General features: G+C 38.3%; 1 protein-coding gene across 5 annotated transcripts in view; it reads left to right on the top strand.

Moving 5' to 3' along the window:
* Positions 1-21,524, top strand: part of STK24 (serine/threonine kinase 24) — a 61,584-nt gene extending 40,060 nt beyond the window's left edge. For all 5 annotated transcript variants that reach the window (XM_055803179.1, XM_055803176.1, XM_055803178.1 and 2 more), the window contains 9 exons: positions 734-790; positions 3,751-3,859; positions 3,973-4,130; positions 10,868-11,053; positions 11,309-11,454; positions 13,662-13,785; positions 14,728-14,796; positions 18,054-18,190; positions 20,552-21,524. In XM_055803179.1, coding sequence (XP_055659154.1) covers positions 755-790; positions 3,751-3,859; positions 3,973-4,130; positions 10,868-11,053; positions 11,309-11,454; positions 13,662-13,785; positions 14,728-14,796; positions 18,054-18,190; positions 20,552-20,588 — 1,002 coding nt within the window. In that variant the 5' untranslated portion in view covers positions 734-754 and the 3' untranslated portion in view covers positions 20,589-21,524. The remainder of the gene's footprint in view (positions 1-733; positions 791-3,750; positions 3,860-3,972; positions 4,131-10,867; positions 11,054-11,308; positions 11,455-13,661; positions 13,786-14,727; positions 14,797-18,053; positions 18,191-20,551) is intronic.
* The last annotated feature ends 2,634 nt before the right edge of the window (positions 21,525-24,158 follow it).

Below are 24,158 nucleotides of genomic sequence, written 5' to 3' on the forward strand. Positions count from 1 at the left end.
CAGTAAAGATAGTCAACAAAATTTAAGGAAAGGAAATATGTAATGTAATTATTATTTGGTATTCTGAATATCTAATCAGAGTTTAAAATGTAGAGTGTATTCTCCATTTTCATTGGGTGGGCCCTATCAGTCTATTTTTGTCTCAGAAGACACTTTTGCAAAATATACTAAGGACTGTGACAAGAACAAGCAGGTGAGTGGCTTTTGAGAGTTTGGTGTGCTGGTGATCTCAGGTTTGGGATACTTGTCCAATTCTAGTCAGCATAAAGGCAAGCAAGATGTTTCCTTCTGCTGCTTGACTCTTTGGTTGGGATTAAAGAGAATTTTCTTCTTTCCTGGATACTGTCTATATTCCAGGAGTATTTATTTGTATCAGTACAAAAAAGAGGTACCATGAAATGAGCTTGAGTGTGACATTGAGAGTATGCACCACTTATTGGGAAGTAACAAACCCATTGGTAGATGTAAAATAGCTTTTCTCTTGTTATTTTAGAGGAACAGAATTAAACTTTCCTAAACACGCACAATTGTGTAAGTAGCTTGGGACACACAATGGGACTAAAAATAATATATCTTAAAGAATAATCCAAAGACATTTTTGATGAACAGCTGAATGTTAGTGGCGTTTCTAAACTGTAGATTCTTTCTTCGGCAAAAAGAATGGAATAAATTCCATTGCCTTAATAACTGATGGTTTTTTTTAGATTTAATAAATTTTGTTTTTGCTTTGCAGGATACAAAATTATGGATAATAATGGAATATCTGGGTGGAGGCTCAGCCCTTGATCTCGTAAGTAAATTATGTATGATTTTTGTTATTTTACCTCTTGTAATTATTTTCCTATCTTATAATTCTGAAAACTATAGTATGTCATTTGGCTATGACAATGATTGCTTCCAGTAAATGAGAAGTATTTGTCAGTGCTAGGAAAATGTTATTTTCCATGAAGCTAGACTGATTATTTGTATAAATGAAAGGGAACTAAGCAACATAATATTGGAAGCAGGCTATAAACATCTTGGAATGCTAATCTTTAGTCAGCCAGAGAGCACTAGTGGCTGCAGATAGTTTTTTCTGTCTCTTAATTCTGCCACCACAACTCCTCCTAGTGTATACATTTTAATGTATCTCCCCCGCCTGCCTGCCCACCCCCCACCGCCCCACCCTCCCCCCCAAAAAAAAGTTTTCTTGTTTTCAAACAAGTCTCACTGAAGTCTAAATAGACAGAAACTCAGTTTAGGCTGGTATTAAAAAATATATTTGAAGTATTTCAAAGAAATAGGAAGAGCTATGAACTCTCACAAGTATGGAGAGGCCTTACAGAGAGTCCTGGATAGACTAGAGAGCTGGGCAATCACTAACTATGAAACGTAACAAGAGCAACTGCCACATTCTGCACCTGGGATGGAGTACTCGGGTTTGAATCATAATTCGAAAGGTTCAGTGCAGATTGTGTTTTCCATGACTGAATGCTGTCCATTTGCTTTAGCTATTAAAAAAATAACCCAAACAAAATCACACACCTTCTTACATTTATTGCAGATTTTATAAATACTACTATAGAAGTAAGAATGGATGTTTTCAGTATGTGACAATTGTCATACCAATTGAGATGGAATGTTTTTGTGCATACTTTGCTGTTCTCAACTGGGGTAACTAACAAATACTTCAGGAAAGAGTGAAAGGCAAAAAGGCTGGTGTGGAAGGATTCTGCTGGTGACATCCAGAAGACAGGGCCGGGGGGTGGGGGGGTGGAGTGCAGTAAATGCAGGCTTCTTGCAGTTGTGCTGTCATATTTTCATTGTAACTACCTTTTGGAACCCATTTATACCTTTAGTTTCCACATCGTGTTAGATGGAGTTCTGTGGTTGTGTAGAAATCGTTAATGCTCCTCCCCATAGAGATATGCTGGAAAAGTTTGTTTATTGTTGTGATAGTTTTTTCCTGACGGAAGAGCAGTTAGAAACTGGGTTTGCTGTTACAAATGTAGTCCTTTCTTCTTGCTTCGGAAAGGTATAAAAGAGCAGAAAGAAACCAGATGTTATCATATTTTCTTGTCTTTTTTCTTTAAATTGCACACATGTCACTTGTGTGATGACCACATGTTTATTCCCTACATTTGTTGCCTAGAAATAGTACAAAGTCTTTGGTCACATCCTAAAATGTTATTGAAGGAATTGTGCCACAGAACTGAAATCATCATGTAAGTGTGTATTACGCATCTTGTATGTGCTTCATTCATTTTCAATTTATGTTCTGTTGCGTGATTTCGTAGTTCTGACATGCACATTATGGTTCTCAACTGGAATCTGGTAGGACAGCTGGCATACGCACTTTATCACGTTTCTGTACTCAAGGCAAGACTGAATGGGAACCTTTAATTCCATGTTTGAAGTGTATAAGTCATGCTTATCTGGTGTTTGCTGTACTTGAATGTGCACTGGCTGTTTTGAAAACCATGCCTCACAAGAGCCAGTATGTTTAATGCAATTACATGTGCATTGTTGTTCAACTGTAATTTAGGTTTGTGGCTGCGGTACAAGCACTGAAATTCTCAGCCTTTTTCTGTTTTCACTATTTCTAAGGTGAGCTAACATGTGACAAGCGAGGTTTTCCCTGGTTAAGTGTGTGCTGTATCATATTAGCAAGTCTTGAATTGGCACTTGCAGCCTAGTCAGAGCAAAGCCTTGAGAATGTCTTGGTGGATTTCAGGGAGTGGCAAGATCATATATATTATCACAGCTAAAGAAAAGCAAAAGAGATTATAAGTAAATCTACAAAGGTAAAACAAATATCTTGTTGGCATTACATGAAATCAAATCTCTCTTAGCTGAGGATTTCTGTGGGATGTAGTATTTAAAAATTCCCAGATAAAAATTAATCTGAAATGCTTGCTTTCTCACAGAGCGAAGCTTCAAAGATACAAATGTTTGATTGTGTTTCAGTGACTGCTGTCGTGGAGTAAACTGGAATATTTCCAATATTAATTGTTGTCCACAAAGTTTCAGTGTCTCTTAAAACGTCCTTATTAGTTAAGCCTCTCTGGGTATTGACCTTTCCTCTGTCTCTTCAGAGTTAGTGGCGTTCCCACTTTAGATGTAGCAAGCTCTGAGATCTTCTACCACTACTGTTACTTCTCATAAGAATTAAATTACTTGGAACCTTTAATTCTAAAAGTTAGCTTTCTAAAATGTGTAATACTCTGTCAGCCTAGCAGTTTGAGTTGCGTTTTAGAGTTTCACAAAATCCCGTCCAGTATATAGTAATAGATGTGTGATTCATGCAGTACCTTTTATGCCTTAGTTTCTTGCTCTGACTTTGAGATCTGGGTCTATACAGGGCCTGTGAAGTTGCACATATGAGTTCACTGTACTGTTAATAATCAGATTACAATATAGATGCTTTTCAAAGGCAGTGTGTGTATCTGTGTTCTGACCACAAAGCTGTAACTTGAAACCGTGTCTTTATGGAGCCTTTAACAAACTTTGAAAAAATGTTTTAGATAAATGAAGTGTTTATTTGCCTTTGTTCATAAGGCCACTTAATTTAAACTATGTATTTTTAGAAAGAATATTCTGACTTTTATTTGATGTTATGAAGTTAGCAAATTGGAAGTTTTGAGGTGTGACAGAAGGAGTAATTTCTTTTTGTAGTAGTCAATGTTATTTCTGTTCTTTCGCCTTTTATATATATATGTGTGTGTGTGTATACAAACACACATACATAAAAATATTTCTTGTGTCTCCTAGTTAGAACCTGGCTCACTCGATGAAACCCAGATTGCTACAATATTGAGGGAGATACTCAAAGGACTTGATTATTTGCATTCAGAAAAGAAAATCCACAGAGATATTAAAGGTAAATTGTTTTTTACTTGTATTATAAGAACGTTAAAGAGCTCATGCAATATTAATGACCCTTACAGTGTCAAATGTCTTAATTTCCACTATTTCCTCTTTTTTTTATGCCAGCTGCTAATGTTTTGCTATCTGAACAAGGAGAAGTAAAACTAGCAGATTTTGGAGTAGCAGGACAACTAACAGATACACAAATAAAGAGGAATACCTTTGTGGGAACACCATTTTGGATGGCACCTGAAGTAATAAAGCAATCGGCGTATGATTCAAAGGTAAGGTATTTCAAGGCAGTAGCCAAAGTCCCTTCCTTTTTTAACTTGAGTTACGTAGGTTGATCTTCAGAATGTAGCTAGTAACTTTTGCTGTGTCTAGATGGGTGAATGTTTAGGGTAATACCTAGCAGCTAGAAGCTGTTGGTGAGGGTAGTGGCTTTCCTAATTTGTATTCAAACCTTAAGTTTCCTAGCGCATTAAGCCCAGTCAGATGGCAAGAAATATTACAGTATTAACAAGTACATCCTGTCACCTTTTATCCCACTTCGTTGATGAGTATTTCTGATGGTTGTTTAGAAGTAGAAGAGAACAGTATATATACAAAATGCTAGTATGCTTCCAGTTGTTTTTAGAGAAAAATAATCAGCAACACTTAGAGAGTATGGATTTGGTCAGTGTGAGTGTTTGAAAGTGCTGTTATTCATCAGTGGAAGAATGTGCTGCATAGGTCTGTGCTACTGACCATGTTCTTTTAGATAGAGTAGAGGGTTTAATGTTTTATTAAATGCACTTATTTGTAGATATTTACATTACACAGGATTTTGATTTAATGTAGTGGTACAGCAGCATACTGAAATTGTCGGTTGTAGTATACAGTTGGATCACAATAGAAATTGATTCCCATTACAGGTCTCCATATGCTCACCAGCATGGCACTGGGTGTCCCCAGTTGCCGGGAAGGAGTATGTACAATGAAGTCAGATCAAGCCTATCTCTCTTCTCAAAGTTCATCATGTTGGTTACTTGGTTTTTAATACTTCTGTTAGGCTGAGCTGCTTGTACACCCCCTTGCTGCCCCTCCTTTCCTCTTCCCCCACGCTGGTCTGACTAGCTCAGTAAGACATTGCTCTACTGATTATGTTGGGGAAGATACTTGCACAACCCAGTAAACCCGCTGGTACAGCTGTATATCTGAAACAAGGTCACCCTCAAGTCCCACTTGTGTTGAGATAAGATCAGCTTTCTATATGATAATTAGCAGTCATTTCTTAGATTCTTCCCTGAGCTCATCTTTCTTGCCCATCTCCTCTGATGCCCTTGTGGTGATTTGTTGGTGTTGCACGTCTCCATGCAATGAGACAGATTGGTGTCTTTCCTTCCACCCTCAGGCATGCAAGGAACTCACCAATACTGACTCTGGCCTAAACTGTTCATAGTATTAGTTCCTTCCCTATTTAATACCTTTCTGTAGAGAGGCTATTTAAAAAAATAACTAGCAGAGCTCTGTAGAGCTTCTAGAAGATTACATGAACCCAAATTCCCAATTTGAAGGTTGTGTAAACAATTTTTTTTTGTGGATTGTTTCTGGTTTTGGAGTGTTGGTGGTTGTGTGTTTGTGGGTTTTTTTGTTTGGTTTGGGGTTTTTTTGAGGTTTGGCTTCTGGAAATGATCTTCACTTGGACAAAACATGATTCAGTCCTCAGGGTTTGAATTCTGCCTGTTTTCAGTCTGCAAAGTCATGTGGACATAAAAAGGCCTTGGATACTCGATCAGTTCCCTAGGAGGCCAGAGTGCAAGTTTTGAAGGAACTAGAGATACTTACTTGCATCTGTGAGCCTTCTGGCACTTAACAGACTACAATGTACAGATAATAGTTTTGCCGTTGTTGCACATCAACCAGTTGAGAAGGCCTGTGTATTTTAAGGTAGTCTTACGCATATGTGAGAACACAGATATCCAAAACTAACCTAATTTTCCTTTCATAAGCTGTCCATGCTTGAAAGGTGGTAGGCAGGACTGTCCTTTTCATAGCATAGTCCCTGTGAGGTGCAAGCAGTTTCCTTTATGTAGTTGCTGTGTTACCCAGTTCTGTTCTTTGCCCTGTTCAGTCCTCTTACTCTCCACATGCTGATGGATTCCCAATAAAAGCTTGAAAGTGCTCTGTAACGCTACCTTGGATACATTTCACCTGCTTCTTTCCTTATTTACTGTATGTCTCACACCAACCATTAAATTGTTTATTGCTGCTTTCCTGATTGGATTGATATCTTTGTTCATGCTAACTGCTGAAATAGCACAACTGTGTAAGGCAAAGCAAACCCTACATTACAACCTAAAACTACTAGCCAGGCTAAAGGAAGGCAGATGCATCCTGAGGCCTAACATCGCTAGTTATTGCTGTGAAGCTCAAAGTGTCCTGTTGATTCAGCGCTGTTATCACTTGTCTTTAATATTATGGGCGGTTGCTGGATTTCCTGACCATGGCTTACACTACATTATCAGTGTAATGCATGCAAGAACTAACTATTATTCCAGTATATTGATTTCCACTAGAAGCGGTTCTGGGTATTAAGATGTAATTACACCTCCTCTGAAATCAGATATGCTTCTGAGTTAACCATTCTGTCAAACACAGATTTCAGAATTGAAGAGACAAACTTCTGAGGAATTTCATCATGTGAAGCACTTAATACTATTTTAACCAAAAGCATTTTATCTTTATTGTCTTTGCATTGCTTTAAAGTATTTCAACATTCATGTCAATGTGTCTTAAGATGGTGCAGTAATGAATACTTAACATAAGCTGTTGATTTTGAATATAGTCTGTTTTTTTCCCAAACATGCATTATGGGAATGCATGTGTAGATAGTATCTTTTATCTTAAGGTGGAGAAGCTGGGTTTTCTCATAGATAAAAAATGTCTGCATTTTTGAAAAATGCTGTTTGAATTCAGGATTTGAAAGATGCATTCATTTTGTGTATTTTTCTTTTAAATTATGTGAAACTTAACAATGTCAAACTAAGTCCCAATTTGTGTTCCTGATACTGTGCTCTCAATATCATGTGAGGCTTTTTGGACTGCTTTGTACATGCGTGAGCTCTGTATTCCTTGACTGCCACACAGAATCTGCCCATTTTATTCTTGCTTTATTCAGTCCTCAGTCCCATTCCCAAACTGTTTTGCGTCCTTAAGATATTCCTATTAGTCTTTCTTAGACATGCAGGGTATGTTTATAAAGCATTCCAGCACTTGTCTTTATTGTCTGAAAAATAATCAAGGTATGTGTTTTTTGACACGGATACTAAAATTTCAACAGCTTCTGTCAAACTTCTGTAAATAATGATTCAGACTGATGTATTTGAGAACATAGGATTTCCAGATGCTTGTGTGAGGGAGTAAGTTAGCTATAACCTTTTAGATTTTAATGTGGTCAGTAACTAATCTGAGAGGTGTACTTGATAGCAAAAATTTAAGCTTTACTTTTCAATTTCCTTTGTAGTTTATTTTTAAAGTCTATCTGCTAAAGAAACTGTCATCTATGGGGAAAAATAGTGAAATGTCAAAACGTGAATATAAGTGTTACATAACGGCTACCACCTGTTTTTTTTAATTTCCTTTATTTATCTTTTCCCATACCATTTATTTCTTTCTCTCCAATCTATTTGTTCTTTGATATAATGTCCTTATAAGATCTTTTCCTTCTATTTTTTGTTATTTTGGCAATAATTCTTAACTACTACTTCCTGTTCTGATTTTTTTTTTCTTCATCTGAAAGTCAGGATCTGTGCTTACCTGCTTGTTTTCCCACATGTAGTTCTCTGTCCTTTCTACTATACAACTTCTAATAGAAAAAGGAATAGTTAATTTTAAAATATTTTTCTTTTGCACATAGCCTGTTTTCTTTGACTTACAAGTGCTTCAAAGTGAGACTAAATTTTACTCATTAGAATGGAACAGGAAAGGCTTGTGGCAGTACTGCAATAAATAGTAGTTACCAGTGACTCTTGTCTCAAATTGGAAGAATAATTTTTGTTCAAGATTTGAAGCTGTAGAAATCATAACATGTGGTAAAACTTAGTGATGATACAGTGGCATAGCTTCTTAAGGTCATGCTTCCCCCTCCCCATTTGGGGGACCAGTTTGTGTTTGTTCTGGAGTTTGTGTTACAGCCACACACAGCCTAGAAATGCCTAGTTGGTTACACATGCAATTGGTACTTATATCCCTGTTTTGAGATCCTTTCTTATCTGTAAAGGGAGAGGTTACAGTTCCAGAGGAATTTGGGGGGTTTATTCTTGGTGCTTCCAACAGGAATGGGCTTCCAAAACCTGTCTTGGACTTCAAAGAGTTCAGTGTGCCGCTGTGGCTGTTCGGACTTTTTAATTCATTTTTTTTTTTTTGTGCAGGAAAATTACTAGCAGTAGAAAGTTAAAATACTTGAGGGGGAAAAAAGGTAGTATTTGTATATATATGTGTGTGTTTATGTCCTTACGTGGTATGCGCGTGTACACATACAAATGTGAGTTTTATATTTATGCTCACGTGCACCATCTGTGACTGAAAGTCTGGCAGAGGAAAATCTATTTATGTGGCTTTAACATACTCTTCTCAAGAAACTGAAATTCACATAAGTAGGAAATAATAATGCTCAGTTGTTAGCACAAAGACTCATCGTCACAGGCGACATTTTTCTTTCATAACCAAGGAAAGCTTTCCTGCTAGAGCAAAGTTACAAATTATACTCAGACTTGAGGAGAGCTTAGCTGATAATGCTGTTACGAAGACAAAAGAAACTCAGGATCTCATATGCTTAGGTAATCCTCTGTGCTCAGTGTGAGATGGCAGTTCTGTAGTATGGGTTAACAAAATGTCATTTCATAAATTCAGTGGTATGCTAATTGACTCAGATTCCACACACACCACCCCCCCCCCCCCCGCTTAGTTGCAAAATTAAGTAAATAACTCTTTAACAATACAGTATGGTCTGAACAATGAAGAAGGATCTTGTTTTTTGTCAGGCAGTGTAGCTATGATAGTGGAATGGATGTATACTTTGCAGCTATGAGCCTGTAGTCTGGTACGAGTTACTCAGAGATAACTTAGCATATCGAGTGAGCAGGCACAGATGGATTAGAGGGGTGCTTAACAAGGACAGCACTGAGAAATGACATCTCTATCCAGTACCTGGAAATAGATCTGTTTACAGTGTAGCAAAGTTCCAGGTCCTGTGCTTGGAGGTAAAACCAGGCAGCTCACCTCAGATCTTTCCTGTCTTCCTTTGTTCTGCTTTCACTTCAAAAGAAACAGAAAAAACCCAAAATATAGATATCTTGTCTTTTGGAACAGACATTTCTGTGAAATTTTTTCTTTCGTGTTTCTGAGGGGTTTATTCTTCTATTCTTTTGACACTTTGGTCTGTTATTTCAGCAGAACATAGCGAATTACGATATTACTTCAGGCAGATTTGGCAATAGATTTGACTCTAGGGAGACAGCATTCCCTAGAATGAGTAGCATGTTGTAATGATGAAAACCTATAAAATACATATGCTTATATAACCTTTCCTAAAACCCCAATATGCATATTGTGGCATCCAGTAACAATGTGGATCCAGTCGCCAATGAAATTTAATGGTAGCAGATCTAGCACTGGTCTCTGCTGCACTACTTGATTTGTCCCTCTAACTTGGCAGTGAGCCATTAGATCTGCATTTTGCATTGTGCATGACTTAGAGAAGTTTGGTTTAGAATAGGTCTTCTTGGCCTACAAGACTTCTCTTACAGGAGAAGGTCTACAAAGCAGATCAGGTAGAAAAGTGCTGTCGGTATTTCAGAAGCTACTTGGACCAAATACTTAACCAGTTGAGATCTTGGGTTGAAAATAATATTGTTCTAGATTGCATTTCCCTAGTCTGTGAATGAGTGATATATAACACAGTGTTAAGCCCCAGGAACATTATATTTCTAATGTATACATTTTTGATGGTTGTAGTAGCTCGTGCCTGTTAGGGAAAAATTTGTGCATGTTACATTTTCCTTTAAGCCAATATTTGGGTCTTGTGCCATGTTTACATAGTGTGCTTGAATATGGTGGATTAAATGTTTATTTATAACAACTCTACTTTTAAAAACTACTTTTTTAAACGTTTTGTGTTTCAAGATCAGTTATAACTGCTGGTGTAACGTTACTGATTTCAGAAAGTTTAAAAACTCTTAAGTAGAACTGCTTTACGCCGTAGAATAAAAACCACCAGAGAACTGTGTACTGTATGTGGTTAACCATATAAACCAGACTGTGATAACAAAACCTATTTACATATGAAACGATTTACAGTAAAGGTTTAAAATCTACCTCTGCAAGTATGTTGGTTGTGGCTGGGGTAGAGTTAATTTTCTTCGTAGTAGCTAGTATGGGGCTATGCTTTGCATTTGTGCTGGAAGCGGTGCTGGTAGTTAAAGATGTTTTAGTTACTAATAAGCACTGCTTGCATGGAATCAAGGCCTTTTCTGGTCCTGCTGCCCAGCTGACGAGCAGGCTGGGGGTGCACAAGACGTTGGGAGTCCTGACACAGCCAGGACAGCTGGCCCCGACTGACCAAAGGGATATTCCATACCATACCGTGTCAGGCTCAGCAATCAAACTAGGCGGAAAGTGGGCCAGGGGGCTGCAGCTCGGGGACTGGCTGGGCCTTGGTTAGTTGGTTGGTGGTGAGCAATTGTTTTCATTCGCATCACTTGCCTTTCTTGGGTGTTACTTCTCTCTGTTATTTTCCTTTTCATTACAATTTATTATTGTTGGTTTTGTTGTTATATATTATTTCACTTACTAAACTGTTCTTATCTCAACCCACGAGTTTTCTCACTTTCACCCTTCCAATTCTCTTGCCCCCATCCTGCTGGAGGGGGAGTGAGTGAGTGGCTGTGTGGTGTGCTTAGTTGTCCCCTGGAATTAAATCGTGACAGCAAGCAACACTATTTCTTCTCCAGCCTAACCTGAAAAGCATTGTTTCTTACAGGCAGATATCTGGTCATTAGGCATAACAGCCATAGAACTTGCAAAAGGAGAGCCACCTCATTCAGAATTGCATCCAATGAAGGTTTTGTTCCTTATTCCTAAGAACAATCCACCTACACTGGAAGGAAACTTCAGTAAATCCCTCAAAGAATTTGTTGAAGCCTGCTTAAACAAGGACCCAAGCTTTGTGAGTTTCATTTGTTTGTCAATGTATAGTAGAGAACTTGACTGGTTTACACTAATTACATGAACAAGTGCAGTTCAGCTTTTCTAATATGGGGCAACGTATTCACCAGCGCTTTTTTTTTTTTTTTTTTTTGGAAGTTACTGTGTATATTTAAAATCTCATTTGTATCAAGACTGAAGTCTGGATTTCTTAGTCTTTTTATAGCGAGTCACTTAACACTCTCAAATGCAGTAAAATACCTTTTTCTTTTTTAAGAGACCTACTGCAAAAGAGCTCTTAAAACACAAATTTATTTTACGAAACTCAAAGAAAACTTCCTACCTGACTGACCTTATTGATAGGCACAAGAGATGGAAGTCTGAACAAAGTCATGATGACTCCAGTTCTGATGACTCAGATACGTAAGTTTGATGAGTTTGTGAAATATCCTTTCTAAATATAGGAGCCGAGTAGTTATTTTGAGAACGTGTATTCCTGTGTTCTGTTATTTACAGCTTTTCAGCTTAGCAGCCTTGGTAAACTAATGAAATCTTGATTTCAGTATTGCAAGGGATTTCATGCAAATAACAGCCACTGAGAACAATTCTTCTGGCCCATATTTTATGCTGCCTTGTCTTATGTAGTGTCTAGGGTCAGTCCTAGACATAAGGTCAACTTACTCCTGTTGTGCAAGCAGAAGGTAGGCCTTACCCTGCACGGCCAAGCAGCGGTGCGCACATGCGCTGTGCTGTGGTTGCACATGGCCACCCGAGGAGGGGAGCCGTCTCTTTGCTGGCAGGTTGTCCTTCAGTTTGGCTATCTGAATAAACAGGCAGAAGCATGTCCTTGCATATAAGAGAGCGTTAGTGGACATTGTTTCCATGATAATGGGTTTTTGTGGTGTAAACCGTATTACCTAGTTTTTTCAGTGAGAGGCTTTTTTCCTTCCAGGAAGGTTGGGCCATTACAGCATAAAATAGTCATGAAATGTCAAGTTGAAAAAGTGTAAGTGTTGTAAATATTTCCAGATTTCTTTCCTGTGTTTACTTCTCTCCATCAAATTTTGATGGAGCTGTTCACTAGGTTTATAAGTTGGTTTCCTTAGGAAACCAAGTTACAGATAGCTATGTCTCAGTAAAAAAGCTAACTTTTTTAGTCTAAAAGTGATTTTGAAAATAGTGTGTATCACCAGATCACATATTTCTGAAAATCAAGTGAAGGGATTGCCACAGTTTATTCACAAATTGATTAAATTCCTCATAATAAAGAAAACACAGCTATTTTTTTGCAGTTCCAGGCTGTGTGCTAATCGTAAGCATTAGGCTCATTAAGATTTCTTGGGTGCCATTACAGCTGTATATTTGCCCTACATTATTAATGGCTTCATGCATTCCAGTGATCACAGATCCAGCCCAAAAGCACGTCTGATTTGGAAGGTAAATTACTAGTCCTAAAACTGGTCTCAGATCAGTTACGAACTGCACTCCGAGGTTACAGTTCATTGTTCCTGTGAAGTATCAGGCCAGCTTTGATAGCTTGGCGTAGGAGAGTAGTGGAACTGGAACGGTTATTGAGTGCTTATGAGACAGTTTAATGTTATGTCTAAGCCTGCTTTCCCCTTCTCTGCTTCCACAGCAGCCCTTGTATTAGATGTGATAAAAGGGTGAGTTGATTTGGTGTGCTGGAATACTAACTTGCCAAATCAATAAATACTCTTTCTTTTGGATCAGCTTCCTAGAGCTTATGTATACGAGGAAGGTAGACCTGCCTCTTTCAGTGACAGCCAGAAGTTCTATGTGACTTCAAGCAGAAATCTTGGAGAATTTTCATGCACTGATCACGTGCTCTTAGACTTGGTAGGCTGTGCTAAATACTTTTTGTACAATGGCCACCAGATACCCTTTTAATTGGTGGCTTTCTTGCAAGCCACTCTTAATTCACAGATCAGAAAGAAATTAACTTAGAGAAGGATGTTTATGGTAGTGAGAGGAGAAATGTAATGCAGTGATTGATTAGTGCCAGCATAAATATTTTTGTTCTCTTAATCAGCAGGAGTTACAGAAAAAACTACTATGCCATCCACAAAAAATGAGCCTTATGGTGATGGAGTTTGTTAAAGCTATACTGTATCTGTACTTTTTTAGCCCATTTTTTTGAAGTGGGGAAACATACCTTGCTAACAGGCTGGGGGTGAACTGTCTTCTTTAGAAGTATTCTAAGGTAGTGTCTTAGCTGTTTTTCTAGGTTAAAAAAGTGAATTAAAACTTCTAATTTTTTCCCCCTTCCCTAATGATTTGAAGTAGTCTGCTAAAGCCGGTTTTCAGACAGCAATAAAACACTTTGTTACTTGTGTGTGTAATTCGGGAAAATGTTTTCAATATGTAATCCCTCTCTTTTTGAAGTTAAATTTAATATTTAGTGAAGTATCTTGGTTTAATTTTTTTAATTAGCCCCCAAAATAAATCACATTACTTTTTAATACTTGTCTTTATACTTACTGGCTTGCACAATAGAATCCTCATTTTGGTCTTGACTGTAGTTTTTAAAGTTTCCTCATGTATATTCAGTGAACATACGGTAATTTTTAGGTAATAAAAAATTTTCAAATTTTTTTCCCCCACCCTTGAAGTGAACCAGATGGCCAGGCTTCAGGTGGGAGCGATTCAGGAGAGTGGATCTTTACAATAAGAGAAAAAGACCCCAAGAGTCTAGAGAATGGAGCAGCCCAGCCTTTGGAGCTGCAAAGAAATAAGGTACTCAAAATACTGACTGCATTACACAAGGAGATAATTCTTGCTTTAGTAATACAGTGGGGTGATTTTTATTTTATACCTTTAAAAGCATTACATTGTAAAACTCTCAGAACTTTTGCTAAAAATGTGTATTCTACAGTTGCCTTTCACAAAATGTCTTAAAAGTTTTGCTGTTCTGGTAATTTGGTAAAGACAAAATAGGTATTTGTCTTTAGTTTAAGTATGTACCAAAATATTTCCATGGTTTGTGAAACATTACCACTGGAGGAAGACCAGGCAATATTTTATTTTGAAAATCTTCCTTCTGTTAATTGAACTTAAACCAGTACAGTATAAAGCTAGCCAGTGGTTTTGGGGAAGGTATTCTGGTCTTTTAGTAGAAAGGTCTACAATGGAGCAAAGAATAGAATGTGCATGTCTCCAGAAAACCCCACCAAACAACCCAGAATACGGTAGGTTTAAGAGCTGCTCCATTGTATTTTCTGCAGCCTGTGTGGCTAGGGCAGGTGGTTGCTACCCTTGCTCTGAAAATTCAGTGTGCGCGCCCTTATCAGAACGGGAGAAATGCAAGAAAAATATTTTAGCATATGGGAGGAACCTAGCAAATATCAGCGTGTCTATGATTTAATAGATGCTCAATAGGATTGTGGGATTTTGGAGGTTTTTTTTGGGTTTGTGTTTTTTGTCGTTTTTATTATTTTTTTAATCTTGAGCTTGCATGTATTTGAGATGCTGCAGCCTCAAATTTTAATTCAGCCTTAATTTTCCACAGTGCTTTGAATAGTATGTTTTAGAACATTTCATATATTTGTATGTACATAGAAACAGGTTTTTCATAAAGCGTAGCATGTTGGAACTATTTTTTGTTTAATTAGAAACAGAATACTATGAGAATGCTTTTTTTCAGAAATAAAATTATTCAGGATTTTGTTTTCTTTAAAGGAAAAAGATATGCCAGCGAGGCCTCTATCCCAATGCCTGTCTACAATTATATCCCCTTTATTTGCAGAGGTAAGTTATTGCTTTAAAACTTAACAATTCCAGTATTTTTGTTTCTGAAGAATAGAAAAATATGAGGAATGACACCTAAGGTTCCTACAACCCATTTGGAACTTGATGTGTTACAGTTTTAGCTGTACCCTTTGATTTCAAGCATGTCTGCTTTTGAGATCTTCATTTTGCTTCTAACAATACTTCATGTGGATGTTAGCAACATCAACCTAAAGCAATGAACATGAAAACCAAAAAGGCATGTAAATGTTTGGATTGTAGCATTCCATTTTTGTGACACTGCTTTTTCTCTTTGCGGCACTCTTCTGTTACAAATTTCAAGTTCTTCAGAGGTCCAAGATACGGCTGTGGACCAGATCAGCAAGAACTTAACTTTTGAATTTCAGTATTGAAAACTGTGTTTTATTCCCATTCTGAATTCTATAATTTTTATATTTGCTTTTTTCCAAATACTTAAAATAACTTTAAAAAATCACATGAAGGGGAAGCCAGATATTTACGAGGATGTGACTATTTAAAAAACTTGATAAAACTCCAACAAACAAAAACTCCCCTCTCACCCTAGCTTTGATATGAAAATGTTTTATTGAAATTATGGTTTCAATTATTGTAATTGTTACAGAAATAAAGTTAGAGAAATTGTTTTATTAAAAGGTTGTTGTCTTAATTTTGTTGTAATGAGCGGAGTGCCGCTTCAGAGGATTATAATGGAATTTTGCATGGTCCTTATGAATATTGAGTGCAGTAAAGCACTTAAACTTCTTTAGAAGGGGATGACCTCTGTATTGGTTATTCTGACTCCAGAATTAAGTCAGCCTGTCATTCTCCTATGTAAAGTGGAAAACCACTTTGAACAGGGATATTTTGGCATTTTCCATTGCAGTTCTTTATGTATTACCCACTTGCTTGCCTCTGAGAATTTCCTTTCAATTCCTTACCCTTCCATCTCCCAAACATTGTTCTGGTCACTGTGCATCTCCTTTAGGTTGTCTTCCACTTTCCTCTATCAAGCATGATACAGGTCCTGCATCCACAGTCTTCTACATTCCATCCATGTTTATCCTTTCTTTTATTTTTAATTTACTTTCCACCATGCCCTTTATTACCTGTCTTCTAGATATCGCTGCTCTGGCTGGGTTCTTCCTTCCCATGGTATTGCTGACTAGTTGCTGTGTCATTCTTTGCCTTTCTTGCTTCCCATTTTCATTGTCAAGGCCATTCTTTTAATTGCTGCTCACTGATCCCTGCAGGTATATGATTCCCTTAGCACTGCTTCAGCAGCAAAACATTTTTCACTGCAGTCCTTAAGATTGCCATTTTCTTTCATCTCTCTAGTGTGCAGAGGCTACAGAAAATTTTTCCTCACATACTTATTTGTATAATTTCATGCTATGGGGGAAGACTTGGTCTGGTATCTGCTGTTTGGTTCATACTTCAAACTCCTTTTCCACACAACTTCTGGTAGATAGCCACAACTTCCCCAATCTGTTCCAGAATCTCATTGTAGGGTTTGCTTTTTCTTACGGGCATTGCTGCCGTCTCTGCTGTCTGGAGGAAGCCTTATGTTCCATTTGTTTAGCATTCAAACCACAGATACCTGCACCTTCAGGAATTACTGCTAGCATGGAACTCCTCCAAAAAGAACAAAGCTGGCCAGTCAGCACTTTTTTTGTTCTCATGGAGGCTTCAAAGCTTTTGGCGCAGGAGACGGGTTTAAAAACCAACTGCTGTCCCTAAGTAATCTTACAAGGGAAGACTGTGCTCTGCATCTGTCTTCCTGCATTTGTGTCTTCCTGTTACACCTGTGCTTTGTATGCAAGATCTCAGTCTTGAGCATCCTGGATGTAACAAAAAGAGAACACAAGCAGCAGCCAAACAAGAGTGCAGAAGCCTTTCTGCTTCTGTGGTTGTACCTCAGCTGTGGTACACACACACACGCAGTCCTCTTGATTTCCTTTTGGTGAGACCCGAGTTACTCTCGGGAGGGTGCCCTAACATACCTATAAGCCATCGCGAAATGTGGAACTAGAACAGTAATTATTTCCTTTTGTAATTTCCCCTGCAAGACTCGGGATTCCTTTTTAAAGAAAAATGTTTCCTCGATGCTGACAGAAATTCTTGGGCTGTAGCTCCTGACACCTGTTGAAAGTCGACTTCAGAAAGTACTGAAAGTCTGCTTTAGGGCTTGGACATCTCTGAAGAACTTCACCGCCCCTTTGTTCCCTCCAGAATGTCTTGTACTACACTGAACTCAAAATTATCTTGGTCTATTAATTCTGCTTTCTGCTAATTTCTGGGGATCATGCTTATTCCATGTGACAATAATCCACTGTTCTTCAGTTCTATGTAAACAACTCAAAACTCTTTGGTCCAAAGCACTCATAAGGCCAGTCAGCTTCCAGCTCGAGTATTTTTCTTACTGGTTTGGTTTTTTTCCCCCTGAGAAATGAGTTTGATTCCATCCTGATTAGGAGGATGCTGCAAAGCAGCTCTTGACAACAGCTGTAGTGATAAATGTGGAGAGAAACTTGTAAATGCAAACATCCAACCTCCTGGGCAAAGTCCAGTCCCTGAAAGGTGGCCATGCCTTCATTCACCCTTACTGCCAGTAGCATGACATTTTCTCCAAGGAAGACCAGACCCTGCTGAAATTCTTGGATGTTCTGTAGTGCATTTGGAGAAAGAAAGCATTTTACCAGCTATACTCAGCAGGTTATACCAGCCCCTGCATGAGCAAAGCACTGAGACCTTCCCTCCTGCCTAGTTGTGGGCTCCTTTGCTTCAGGGGCAGGTCGGAGATGCTCAGGGTACTCTGGGGTTGACAGAGCAAAAACATTTTCTAACAGTGCTTGCACAAATGCACCTGCAGTGTGTGTATAAGTATATATAGTATGTATAAGCTATAGGTGTACAAGCAGGTATACTAAAGTAAGCATGTATAAGCAGCACCTCTTCAAACAGAACAGCTACAGATAAATAGCGCACCTTTCTTTGGAAACTTCGTTGCAATTTTTGACTGTGAGCATGCTGAAAAGGATATGGGAATGATTGAAGGCTTGTGAAGATGAATGACATCCTGCTAACTACTGCAAAGACTTCGGGATGAAATGTCTTCAGGATGTGAGGGTGTGTAATGAAAGTAAAATCCTGACACTGTGAACACTGGCAGTGACTTCCAAACAAGCTTTTGCATTATGTTATTTATAGAAATATTTATGACTATCTTATTAATATATCTTTTCCTCCTTTTCTTTCAGTTGAAAGAGAAGAGTGAAGTGTGTGGTGGTAACACAGATTCCATAGAAGAACTGCGAAAAGCTATTTATTTAGCTGAGGAGGCTTGTCCGGGCATTGCAGATAACATGGTGTCACACCTTGTGCAGAGGCTTCAGAGGTAATGAAACTCTTTCACTAAAGTTTTACAGAAAATTGCAGATCTGATTCTACAAATATTTGACTAGTGTAAAATGGAAAGAATTATTTTCTGTTTATAATAGAGGAAGAAACACTTGTGCTTAGTTTGCTCAGTTGTGTTTGCTTAGTAGAAAAAAGCTAATCGTATCAGCAGTTCTAATTTCTGGCTTCAGGTGATAGCCCATACGTACATTAACCCCGTTGGTATGCGTGTTGTGTGCCAGATGAGACGGGACCGCCTTCTCCCTTTGCGGTTCCTGTAAGGGATTTTCATGTTTTCTTGGTGTCAGTGTGTATGTTGTAGAGGATGCCTTGGGTCACTCTTGATTTCTTTTATGCACTTTGGTAAGTGGACTGTTCAGTTAGGTTGTGTTTCTTTCAGTTACATAGTAAGTGGTTTGTCGTTCATTCGTTAAAGATGGTCTGTATGGCCTTTTGGTGGTAATTCCAAACCTAACATTTTATATTACTTCAAAAGGCCAAATTTCAGAAGGGATTTTCTGACTGCTTGGGTTAGGAATATGTTCTTCACGTTCAATTTGTTGTTCTTTTAAATGCTACAACAGCAAAGATCAGGGGGTATAAATTTCAGCATTACTGCTTGAAGAGGCTGTAAATGCAACCTTGAATCTGGCCACAGCTGTTGTGGAACCTGTGGAATTGGACTGCTTGGTACTGGAAAAAACCTTACAGCAATGATTACTCATGGACTGCTACCTTGAAAAAAAATCACCCCGAGCAGATGTCTCCATTATACTGTCTGAACCACAGCTTGATAATGTTAAAGAATTCACACCTCTGAAGCTAAAGCAGAGGATTGCCAGGCTGACACTTTGTCATTCAGTAAAAATCAGTGCCAAGAAATCTGAAAGCAATCGTGTTTCTTGCTTTCTGGGCTGTTAAGCATGAAGCCTTGTCAGCATCTCTGGTGCGAGAAGGTCACTCCTTGATGCCAGATGTCCTGATTCTCCTTTCAGTTGATCCTGGCAGGCTTGAAAGAGTTTCTGGAGCTTCTATCTCTGTTTCCATTAGGGGTTCCAAAATTGACTCCAGTCTTTCATCAGCATCGAATTGCTATAAGCCTGGCACAGGGCCTTCCTGGAATTGGGAACCTCAAAAACTCGATGCTACGATTGAAGCTGAAGGTGACCATGTGGAGACAGGCTTTCCATGGGGCACATCTTTTGTGGGTGCTGGAGATGACCTGACTTGTTCCTGTCATGACAGCAACGGTCACTGTTTTTGTCCTAGAAGATAGATTCCAGAACCCTTTATATACCTATTTAGCATTTTGTTTTCCTTCTGTTCTGCTTCCTTGGACTATTGCTGGTTTCCTTGATCGTAATGTCTTACAACAGTGGAGGCAGGCACTTAATTTTCTTTGAAGAAGAAAAAGAAATATTCATAGAGAACGTTCACCAATGGGTCATACCTGGGTGAACTTTCTCTTATCCCAGGGATGATACTCAGCTAGTATGTGATCACCACTAGCACTCCTTCCAGAAAGCAAGTGAAAGAAATGAGTGGCAGGATCCCCCCTTAAGGAGTTTAACCATTCCGTAGCTTAGTAGGTATCCCTCATGGATAAAGCTATTTTTGGAGCTAGTCATCTTCTGAAAAGATAGTTCCTTCTTGTGTGAATGCTACGAGAAATACGCTTTGTTACATCATTAGCTCATTCATTGTATCCGCTTAAAATATCCTCTCGATTTGACAGCTAACTATGGAAGATGGCTCTTCAACCACATGTTTCTAATGAAATTTTCATTACCCTTATGATTAGTTGAATCCAGATTTCCCAAGTTTGTCTGAATGAGTGAGTTGGGACCCTCAGAATAGCTGCCCAATAACTTCAGTGAATCCATTTACCTTCCCCCTCCAGTTTTGATCTCTGATGCTTTATGAAGTTTATTGTAAGCTTAACATGATTAAAATGTGTGCTGCTTTCTTCGGACGATTTAAGAACCTGCTTAAACTGAGAAATACAGGTTTCCTGCCCCAGTCACATTTTGGAAAGGTCATGATGTAAAGTTGCCAAGTAGGAAAGTTGGAATTGCTACATGTTGCCCCCAGCATGCAGAATTCTTACATCATCATCATCTACTTCTCAGCAACACAGTTGAGTGCACATTGTTGTTATTTGTTAGAAAAGCAGCAATGTTCTAATAGGGTGTATTTTGTTCAGCTCTACGGCCTTTAAGGTGTGGCAGCGGTGGCGAGTGTCATTCTGCAAGGAAAGAGGCTGGCACTTCAGCAGCGTGAAATGGAGTAACTTCTAGTTGCTGCTTGTTGTAGAATGTCTCTCTGCAAGTCACAACTAACTATTTCTTTTCCTCCTCAGATACTCACTAGCTGGAGGAAGTACTTCATCCTACTGACGTTCTTCTCCTGACTTTTCTAAGACAACAGAGATCCCGCGGTGTCTGCATTGAAGGCGTGCACCCTCACGTTGTTCTGTCCCTCAGTCACTGGAATGTCCTTTGGTGGAAGGACGTGCCTAAGTGCGCAAGAGTGAAAATGAAGTCTCTCAGATGGAGGCAGTCTTTTTCAGCTCCTTAAAGCTATAACTTTTTTTTAATGATAATGCACATATTCCAGGGAGGTGTCTTTTTTAAAATCTGAAATGTATATTTAGGTTTGTGGTAGAGAAATCGAAGATATTGAGAAACCTCAGGTATTGCTTTAAGAATTCCACTGGGAGATGGAGTATGTCTGTTGGAATTGTGTACAGTTATGTATATAATGTCTTTTTTTAACTGAAAGCCTTTCAACGTGCATAAGGAATCACTGTGTACAAAATGGTAAAGTGCTTTTGTAGATAACATTAGTGGGGTAAATATTTGACAGGCCATAACTGAGTATTGCCTTGCCTTTAGTACCTGTAAACTTTGAATTATGTGGTAAGTGACTCTGGGTTTGAGTTTTGTATGTGAAGGATTTGCCATTGAAAGAGTTAATCCTGTACTATGGAACCTTCTATTCGTACCTCAGCAAAGACATAATTTTATTCTGTTTCTCTGGTATTTCTTCCTTTTTATCTGTATTCTGAGCGTGACTAATTATGGTACTACTTCTGGTTGTTTTAAATTTAACACACGTTGTCTCTCAAAGCTTTAAATTTAAATTATTGTTTTTCCTAAAGGATGAGCTCTTTCATATTTTCAGTTTTAAATTGTGCCAATGCAAATTCTGAACCCTATGTATTGTTCAGTTTTAGTAATAGATATTTGTGAAGCTTGTAGTGAAATTCAGATACAAACTTTTCCACCCGAATGTGTTTGAATGCTCACACAAATAAATCTTTATTACCTTCATTCACTCTGAAATATCTCATTGAGGTGTTGGCTTTGAGGTAGTGGCAAGTATTTCTTCATCATGCCTATTTTTATTATTACAATTTATGTCTTGCAGCAGAAAGGAAAAATTTTCCATAGAGTTAATATTCAGTCTTAATGCCTGTATCTGTGCATCTCTTTACTGAAAGTGACAGGGGTTAGACAGAAAGGATGCAAAACTGCCCAGGTGGTGTATGTTACGTCCTATTGCTTGTCTGCCCAGAAAAAAATTACTTCTGGAAAATTCTGAATTTTGAAATTTCCACTGTTCCTGTGAGTGCTCCTAGATAGCTGATTTCAGGTTTTACAGTTCTTGGAAATAGTGACATGAGTTACACACACAGCTGATCGGGTGGCACTTATTTTATTTTTTTCCTCCCCAGTATTACTCCGCGGTTTCCCTTGGTTTGTTTCACCAAGGCTATGTTCAGGTGCTTCCTATTTGGTAGCTAAGAGCATTTTTGCCTTCTTTTTGCTGAAGAAATTGACAATTTTATGTTTTGCATGATCGTGAGATAAGTTATCTGTTTAATTTTAAAATTAGTAATAAAAAAGTTTTGGAACAGAAAGGATTAAAATTTTAAAAGTATCTGCATACCTACCTGGCTTGGTACAAAAAGACCCAGGTTCTCTGGAAGCTGGTGAGGTCTCCTTGCAGGACTTCATATCACCATTGTAGCCCTTATTCTATGCATTTTAACAGCCTTAATTATTAATCATTAATTTAACAGTAAGAGGCGACTATTGTGCTAACAGAGTTATGAAATTTTGTCCAGGCTGAAACAACAGTTGAAAGAAATGGTTGTATGTGCACTCGTTCTTACAGCCATATTCTCAGGCACAACATGTTTGCTAGCATACTGAGGTAACGGTTTTCCTTTGTGGCTAAGTGAATTTAAGGTAAATTGAACAATGCGTAAGTTTGAGCAATGGTTTATAACTCCTTTTTTGATTAAAGTCTTTAAATACGTTGTTTTGTGTGCGCTTCTTAAACGTTAAGGATAGGCTTACCCTTGAGGAAACAAATGTAGCTGTGCTGTTGTGAAACGTGCATCCGAGTGTGGCGCAGTGGGAAACTGACTTCTTGACATCTCGGAACATTTCAGCTGTTCAATAAATAATACGCTGTCACAGTGTATGGAAATAAATAGATGTGTTTGCATTTGAAATATAAATAGATTAATGGAAGCTTTTCCCCAGTCATCTGTTAACGTAAGGGCTTGAAATTAAAGCGAGCTTACTCGGAGATGCACAGAACTCTGAGATCTAGTGGGGAAGTTGAGATTTCAGCCAGCACTGTAAATGTAAGAATTTCTCAATTGGAAAATTAAATGAAATTCTAAGGTACGCTATTTTTGAACAATCATTTAAAAAGTTACGCATAGCTGGTTTTGAGTTGCATTTGAGTTGCGTTCCAGGACTGTATGTTGAGGAAATACTTCTCTGAGTAGACTGTGGCAGAATTTGCTTGGTGAATGTGTCTTTTGGTTTAGGACCTTGGTATGAGTAAGACCTGCAGCAAGGGCAATTGGCCAGAAGGCTCAGACATTTAGAAAAAAGCCAAGACCTCATTTATGGTAGAGATGTGTATTTTTATATGTAATATATAGATTATTTAAATATAGACTGTCTTAAACTGAGAGTCACTGAAAAAAGCGTGCTGTATCTTGAATGTGAAATTACAATAATTTGCTCTTGAGAAGTATCGATGCTTTAGAAATCACATCTATATTGGTTACAGAAGAGCTTCATTAGAAAGAAGCCTGGCCTGAGTTTCTGAAGAAGCGTACTGGTATTTTTGAGAGGTTGTTCCATGCTAAAGATGTCTGTTATGATGTTGCACTGATGATTTTTCTGTGCAGGTAGTACTTCTTTACTCAGTCTTGCATATACTAAGCGACAAGCTGTCCCTATTTATGCAAACATTTAAATTAGTGGAACTGCTTATTTGTCAGGGATTTTGAGATTAGGCAGTAAATAAACTCACTGAACGAAATGAAATCAGTCATTTGAACTGAAGGCTTGCTTTTTCTAAGTATCAGATGTGTAATCTATTTTTTTAACTTAATTTTCCTTGCAGTTGCACTTTGTAGTTGATCGCCAGTTTATTAAAGGATGACGGCACAATCACTGTAGTACAGAATGCTTTTGGTGTAATAATGAAGCAGCTCTTTCTCTGAAGTTCCACCGTTCCTTTGCAGCTCCAGGTATTTTGTGTATGTCCATGTGGGGATGGATGGGTGAACCAGTTACTGCGGAATGATTTCGCTGTGGTGTTCTGCCCTCGCTGCACGGGAGGGTGGGCGGAGGGGGAAGGTAAGAGTGCGTGCAGTGGCACTTAACTGCAAAGTAGCTGGTGTGGTGGGTTCACGTCCTCCTTTACCCTCCATAACTCCTTCATCTGCCTGTGCTTTTCACGGACTTGTGAAACATCTCGTTCAGCTCTCTGTGGTGTTTGGCATTACGTTTCTAAACAACACGGTACCGGTTTATAACAGTTGTACATTAGCCTTACTTTTAAGGAAACTTATTTTTGCCTTCAAAAAAAGTCCCTGTTGGAAGATTATCAGAAGAGCTAATAAGCACAGGTATAATGCAAGGATCGGTACAGTT

The sequence above is a fragment of the Falco peregrinus genome, chromosome 4 (genome assembly GCF_023634155.1).
Source record: "Falco peregrinus isolate bFalPer1 chromosome 4, bFalPer1.pri, whole genome shotgun sequence".
NCBI classification, from domain to species: domain Eukaryota; kingdom Metazoa; phylum Chordata; class Aves; order Falconiformes; family Falconidae; genus Falco; species Falco peregrinus.